Source organism: Moschus berezovskii, chromosome Y (genome assembly GCF_049115385.1).
Source record: "Moschus berezovskii isolate FMDL1 chromosome Y, NW_MosBer_1.0, whole genome shotgun sequence".
In the NCBI taxonomy this organism is placed as follows: Eukaryota; Metazoa; Chordata; class Mammalia; order Artiodactyla; family Moschidae; genus Moschus; species Moschus berezovskii.
Window position 1 is genome coordinate 5,316,881 of NC_142489.1, and position 7,645 is coordinate 5,324,525.

At 41.0% G+C, this 7,645-nt stretch overlaps 1 protein-coding gene across 1 annotated transcript; it reads left to right on the forward strand.

Moving 5' to 3' along the window:
• The first annotated feature begins 312 nt into the window (after positions 1-312).
• LOC148773015 (allergen Bos d 2-like) lies at positions 313-7,413 on the forward strand. Its single transcript, XM_088834373.1, has 6 exons — positions 313-393; positions 877-1,016; positions 4,228-4,298; positions 6,039-6,143; positions 7,096-7,197; positions 7,391-7,413. Exons 1-6 carry the CDS (start codon positions 313-315, stop codon positions 7,411-7,413), a joined length of 522 nt encoding a protein of 173 aa, XP_088690499.1.
• The last annotated feature ends 232 nt before the right edge of the window (positions 7,414-7,645 follow it).

Consider the following 7,645-nt stretch of genomic DNA (forward strand, 5'->3'; position numbering starts at 1 on the left):
ATATTCCTGACCTTAAAATACGGGATGTGTACTGTGATTTCTCACTCATTCTAAAAGTCAAATGTCCAGATTCACTCAACCTCCTCCTAAAACAATCCACATGATTAAGATCACAAAATGCCATTGCAGGTCATCCCTACCAAGGAGGATATGAAGATGAATTCTGTATAACCTTGGTCTTAGGAGGAAGAACCATTGGTTTATGACATTGAGCCAACATAGAGATCTTATAAAAAGTGGCACAATTCGCATTCTCTCCAACCAGTAGGACACCCTCAGCCTCGATAAAAGAAAGTCCGCAAGAGACACAAGATGAAGGTTCTGTTCCTGACTCTTCTCCTTGGTGTGGTTTGTGCTGCTCAAGACGAAAAAGTTGTGCAACCTGTCTCAGAGGTAGCAGGGATGGTGTGATCTGGGAGGAAGTGTGTGTGTGTGTGTGTGTGTGCGTGTGCGTGTGTGTGTGCATGTGTTTGTACTTTCTGGATTTGTTATGTTGATCCATAAGCAAGTTGTGTCCCTCCCATGCAACACTGCTCCATTTACTGGCTGTATACATGTTCTGTTTGGTGTATCATCTGTACTGTGCATTAACTGACTCATGCATTTTTCCTGCTCTTTTAACAGAGAAAGAGGATCAGCCAATGACTGTTGGATTTGAGATCTTGCATTTGCTATCAGAGCTTAACCTATCTCTGAAATGTCTCAACTCCTTTCACTCCGACTTCAGTTTTTACCTTATTTTATAAATTATGTTTTATTCAATCAATTTAGATGATGTGTGCTGATTTGCACGAGGGGTGGGAAACTCAAGATGGAGGACTCTGGATGAAATAAAAAGACAAAGAAGAAAATCTCTAAGGTGAATTTTGTTGTTAGCTTTCAGGAGAATGGAGAGCCGTACACTTTGCATCCAATAACCTAGAGAAGATCAGTGAGCCAGACTTACTCTTACCTTACAGGCGTACTATTGTGTTTCACAAGATATGTGTCATAATAATCTACTACGTTTATGACTGGTAAGTGAAAATAACCTAGAAAGAACACACACGTAAACCCTGAGCCCGAGGGAAGGTGTGTTTCCCCCATCTGCAGGAGCTTTCTGGGTGATGTTGAGAGCAGGACGCCCTGAGCTGCTGGGGCTGAGTAGGGCCTCTGAGCTGGGGGTTGCGGGGTGGTGGGCAGTCCCCTTGTGAGCCTCCAGAGCAAGTCCTGAAGCTTTTACTTGGGGCTGGGGGGCGGTCCCAGATGTCCCACTGGCATCAACTCATTACAGGGAAGAGGGACACGGAAGCGAGGAGACGCTTGTGTCCTGGAACACACAGTCCCCACCAGAGGCTTGACCCTTTCCTGCAGAATTTGTAAGAGATGGTTCCCACTGAGCGCAGAAGCCAAGGTGGGGTTGCGGGGGCAGGGGGGAGGTAAGGGAGAGCACAGAGTGAGCTCTGCCTGTGAGGCTTCCTCACAGGAGGTTTCATCACCACTGAGTTTACTAAAGACTCACAGCCCCTAGGACCACTCAAGAAATGTTATACTGCAAACAGTCCACTAACAACACGGAAACTCAGGGATGTATTTTGAGGAATAAACATATTAATAAACAAGGAATTATTTTAGGACAGGAAATGCAGTTCAATATTCTGTCATAATGTAAATGGGAAAAGAATTTAAAAAACACAGATCCTTGTATATGCATAACAGAATCCCTGTCCTGACACCTGACACTAACGAAACATCCTTAATCAATTATGCTGCAATATAATAAAAAAAAATTAGCCTTCCCAGGTGGTGCTAGAGGTAAAGAATCTGCCTGTCAATGCAGAAGATTATAAGAGATGCGGGATAGATCCCTGGGTCGGGAAGATCCCTTGGAGAAGGGGACGGCAACCTACTTCAGTATTCTTGCCTGGGAAAACCCATGGACAGAGGTGCCTGGCGGGCTACAGTCCACAGGGTTGCAAAGAGTCGAGCATGACTGAAGGCACGTAGCCTGCATGCATAAAAATTAAATAGAAAAATAAAAGAACTGAGAGGGTTATGCCAGGAAAGATTGGTATATAAATATATTTTTACTTCATTATTTGTCACATATGAGATACAGTTGGGGCTTCCTGGGTGGCTCATTGGTTAAAAAAAAAAAAAAAATCTGCCTGCCAATGGAGGAGATGTGGGTTTGATCCTAGTGTCAGGAAGATCCCCTGAGGAAGAAAATGGCAACTCATTTCAGTATACTTTTTTTTAATTAATTTATTTTTTATTGAAGGATAATTGTTTTACAGAATTTTGCTGTGTTCTGTCAAACCTCAACATGAATCAGCCATAGGTATACATATATCCCCTCCCTTTTGAAACTCCCTCCCACCTCCCTCCCCATCCCACCACTCTAGATTGATACAGAGCCTCCGTTTCAGTTTCCTGAGACATATAGCAAATTCCCATCGGCTCTTTATTTTACACATGGTGATGGAAGTTTCCATGTTACTTTCTCCATACATTTCACCATCTTCTCTCCTCTCCCCATGTCCATAAGTCTATTTTCTATGTCTGTTTCTCCATCGTTTCCCTGTAAATAAATTCTTCAGTATCATTTTTCTAGATTTCGTGTATCTGTGTTAGAATATGATATTTACCTTTCTCTTTCTGATTCACTTCTCTCTGTATAATAGGCTCTAGGTTCATCCACCTCATTAGAAGTGACTCAAAGACGTTCCTTTTTATGGCTGAGTTATATCCCTTTGTGTGTATGTACCACAACTTCTTTATCCAGTCATCTGTTGATGGACGTCTAGGTTGCTTCCATGTTCTAGCTATTGTAAATAGTACTGCAGTGAGCAATGGGGGTATGTGTGTCTTTTTCAATTTTGGTTTCCTCACGGTATATGCCTAGGAGTGGGATTGCTGGGTCAAATGGTGGTTTTATTCCTAGTTTTTAAAGGAATCTCCATACCGTCTTTCATAATGGCTGTATCAATTTACATTCCCGCCAACAGTGCAAGAGCATTCCCTTTTCTGCACACCCTCTCCCGCATTTATTGTTTGTAGACATTTTGATGATTGCCATTCTGACTGGTGTGAGGTGATATCTCATTGTAGCTTTGATTTGAATTTCTCTAATAATGAGCAAAGTTGAGCATCTTTTCATGTGTTTGTCAGCCATCTGTATGTTTTGTTTGGAGAAAGATCTGTTTATGTCTTTTACCATTTAATTGGGTTGTTTGTTTTTCTGTTCTTGAGTTGTATGAGCTACTTGTTTATTTTGGAAATTAATCCTTTGTCAGTTGTTTCATTTGCTATTATTTTTTCAAATTCTGAGTATTGTCTTTTCACCTTGCTTATAGCTTCCTTTTCTGTGCAAAAGCTTTTAAGTTTAATCATGTCCCACTTGTTTATTTTTTATTTCCATTACTCTAGGAGGTGGGTCATAGAGGATCCTGCTTTGATTTATGTCATTGAGTGTCCTGCCTATGTTTTCCCCTAAGTTTTATAGTTTCTGGTCTTACATTTAGGTCTTTAATCCATTTTGAGTTGATCTTTGTGTATGGTGTTAGGAAGTGTTCTAATTTCATTTTTGCATATAGCTGTCCAGTTTTCCCAGCACCATTTACTGAAGAGTCTTTCTTTGTCCCATTCTATATTCTTGCCTCCTTTGTCAAAAATAAGGTACCCATAGGTGCATGGGTTTATTTCTGGGCTTTCTATCTTCTTCCATTGGTCTGTGTTTCTGTTTCTGTGCCAGTATCATACTGTCTTGATGACTGTGTCTTTGTAGTATAATATGAAGTTAGGAAGGATGATTCCTCCAGCTCCACTCTTCTTTCTCAAGACTGCTTTGGGTATATGAAGTCTTTTGTGTTTCCATATGCATTGTGAAATTTTTTGTTCTAGTTCTGGGAAAAATGTCATTGGTAATTTGATAGGGATCACAGAGGTGTTAACTTTTTTTCTTCCTTCCGATAATTCTGGATCTCTCCCTGTTTATTTGTTTGTAAACATGACTTAGTTTGTATTTGCAGTTAATCTTTGGAAATATGCTCAGATTTAATGTGTTCACATGACAGCCTTGTCATTTGATGCTTACTTGATGCTACACGTATTTCTTCTCTGGTGAATGTCATGCTGTTCAGAGACACAAGCATGATATATGACATGGGGCGTTAGAAGGGTGAAACAAATGACTTGTCACATTTTTATCAGTTTCATCAACCAGCTTAAAGATCTTTTGTTTTTAAGGGTGTATTACGCATGGAGACCAGTACCCATTCGTGCAATACCGATTGGACCCTATATTTACAAATACGAATGTAAGTGTATTTCAGTGGTAAACAAATGTTTGGCTGGAAATCTTGGTTTAACTTCCCTCAGGAACTCCATATATCTGAATTCTAGTTTACTAACAGTTACAAGTTGCACCAGGCACTGATCCTAACTCTTCTGAGCACCTCATTTGTCATGAACACAGTGTCCAATCATAGAACTTGGATGGCCCCTCACAATGACAAGGGACCTCTTGTTGTCGTTTAGCCATTGAGTTGTGTCCGACTCTTTGTGATCCCTGGACTGTAGCCCAGCAGACTCCTCTGTCCATGGGATTCTCCAGGCAAGAATATTGTAGTGGGTTACCACTTTCCAGGGGATGTTCCCAAACCCAGAGATCGAACTCGCCTCTAGTGTCTCCACCTGGGTTCTTTACCACTAGTGCCACCTGGGAAGCCCATGAGCAATCTGAGAACATGCATAATCTCACTTAAATTGTCCCAATGTGACCCAAGTCTCATGGACTCACTGTGGCCTTGGGCAAGCTGCAAACACTTTATCTGGGGCTATAAAATATAAAGGTGCTTCACTTCCTAATTTTTCTCCTTCTCAAGCAGACTAACGAGTGTGTTTATACACTGAGCTTGGTGTTTGCATGTTCCCAGAACACAGCTGAGTGGTTTTTCCTCCCATCTTGCTAAGTGATTGCAGGAAGGTGTGATGGAGGATAGGAGAGAGAGAATGGATGTAGAGGGTATAGAGGTGACACACAGTAGGTCAGAGTTGCTTCTTGTCCAGATACATGGTGCTGAGTAGACGGGCTGGGCAGAGAGGAGGGCGGTCCCTCAGGTGGGGACGGAGCTCACCACTAGGTGGTCACTGCCTGCATTTCGCAGCAGGTAAAATGTCTTCTCACCAAGAACAAGGCTGTGGGTTCTGTCCTACCCCAGACTGAGGGGCAGGAAATACATGGCAATTAATATAAAGTGATTAGAAGGCTGTCTGGTTGAACGTAGGCATGCAGGGGGACAAGGTTATGAATGATAAATTGATTTTGGTCAAGAGAAATCAATTTCAAGGCTCGGAAATATAAATACAAAGCCTCTTTGAACTGGGTTTCGATAATATGCTCATGCTGTTTAAGAAAGTGTTGGGAACTTCCCTGGTGATCCAGTGGTGAAGAATCCATCTGCCAGTGCAGGGGTGACAGGTTGGATCCTTGGTCCAGGTCGATCCCACATAACTTGGGGCAATGAATCCCATGCACCACAACTACTGATACTGTGGTCTAAATCCCGGGAATTGGGAATGCTGAGCCCCCGATCCACAACTGCTGAAGCCTACAACCCCTAGAGCCCGTGATCAGCAACAAGGGAAGCCACCGCAAGGAGTAGCCTGTGCACTGCAACTAGAGCGCAGCCCCCGCTCGCTGCTAGTGGAGAAAGCCCACTCAGCAACAAAGACCCAGGAGAGTCAAAAAGAAACAAACTAACTGAAGACATTAAAAAAAAAAAAATGCTAGTCCCATCACACCACATGGTTTTGAAAGCATCCTAGAAGATAGCAAGAAGTAACTAGTTAATTGTAGGAAAAGGTGGGGATGGGGAAATATATGGTCTGCTTTCCTTGTTGTCATAAGAATGGTCGTGTTCAGAGCACCCGCGAATTGACACACACATCCATACAGCACGAACTGTTGTTAATGCCTGAAGTGTGTCACAATACATCTAAATGAGAATAAATTAAGGTGGTTGTGTATATGTAACTTTTCTCTCTCTCTCTCACAGATGAGGGTACATACCAAATTGAATTTATTAATGTTTCCGAAAAAGCTCTGATAGCAATTAACGTGGATGAAACAGGCAATGAGCCAGAACAGGTTCTACTATTTGGTATGTATGACATCCCATAGTTTGCATCGCCTTTGTCACAGAACAGGTCCACTCTCAGGACTTTCATTCAGAATCTCAGGAGGTGCTGACAATATTTAGTATTCGGTGTATAAGACCTGTTTCTTTATGTTCACAGTTAAGGATTCGGGAAGGTAAGCTACCCAGAAACAGGAGGTCATAGGGTGTGCATGTCACATCATCAAACATTTCCAAATGATTCCTACCTGTTGAAACTAAAAAACTGATTGCTACTAGAAATTGTTTTTAACATGTCAATTAATTGCAAGCTGTGACTGTAATGAGTCTGACCTCAGTTGCTTTATTTTATACAAGTTTCCCCATGCACTCTAAGCCTTGGAAAAAAAAACTTTTTAAATTAATCTTTATCCTGTTCAACTATCCAAATACATTATCTTGTCCACACTGACATCATCTCAATTAACCACAAAGAAGCACTAAGTGCTGTGTGAACCAATAGGCTATCAGGTGTCTATATCAGAAAACGTACTGGGTAGAATGGTGCATTATTAAAGAATAAATGATCTCCTATTATTTTGTGTGATGTAGTGAATATGTCTGTCAGGGAAGAACCCTGTTTCCTATTTATCTGGATTCAGAACAAGACCTGAGTGGCAGGTAGAGACACTAGGAAGTTGATCAAGGAGCAAGTTGGTTCCTTACTCTGATAGAAAGAGCCCCAAATTCATGGAGCTCCTTTGAGTCTTTTAGGTCCTGTTTCTGATGCTGGGGTGGGGGTGGGTGCTAGTTACAGAGCTGGACAGGGATTAATTTTTCAGAGAGACAGCAGGCATCTGTGTCATTGGAAACAGTAATTGAGATTTCTTAAATTATTCCAAGTGAAATCTGATAGGCACATTGTTTTCATTCTGTATTAAGAAATTTTTAGGTCTTCTAACATGCGAATTTCTACCTCTCGCATGGCGATATTCAGGCAAAGAAAATGACATTGATAAGGAAGACATAATGAAGTTCAAGGAGGAGATTGACAAACGGGGGATTCCAGAAGAAAACATTAAGGATTTAACCAAACCTGGTAATGGAAGTATATTTTTTCTGAACATACCTTTCACCTCATGTAAATATGCTATCAGGAAACAAATCAAGTTATTGATAATATGTTCTTCCCTAAGTAATCATTTATATAATCTCTTACTTAAATGAAAAAAAAAAGCTTACAAAATTTAGGGAATGGTAATAACTGGTGGATCATTTGTTTTTTTCTCCAGATGAATGTGTTTCTGTGGCATGAAAATAACTTCGAAACACCCTAATTGTAAGTAAGCATGGTCTGTTATTAGTGCCATTTCATCAAATAAACCACCAAGTACACTTTGTGACTTCATACATGCCAAATTTTGTAGGTAAAAGTTTTTGTCCCTAGACACTTTTCTCTTACATGAGATAATTTCTCTTCTCTAGAGACATATTAAACAGCAAAACAGTTGGTTGATTCATACTGAGTAGCTTTGGTAGTAAAGCCG

Excerpts from the sequence above, each read along its gene's own strand:
- LOC148773015 (XM_088834373.1), top strand. The coding sequence starts at position 313 with ATGAAGGTTCTGTTCCTGACTCTTCTCCTTGGTGTGGTTTGTGCTGCT. Across the intron at positions 1,017-4,227 it reads ATCTACTACGTTTATGACTG|GGTGTATTACGCATGGAGAC; the intron begins GTAAGTGAAAAT and ends TTTGTTTTTAAG. Across the intron at positions 6,144-7,095 it reads AGAACAGGTTCTACTATTTG|GCAAAGAAAATGACATTGAT; the intron begins GTATGTATGACA and ends GGCGATATTCAG.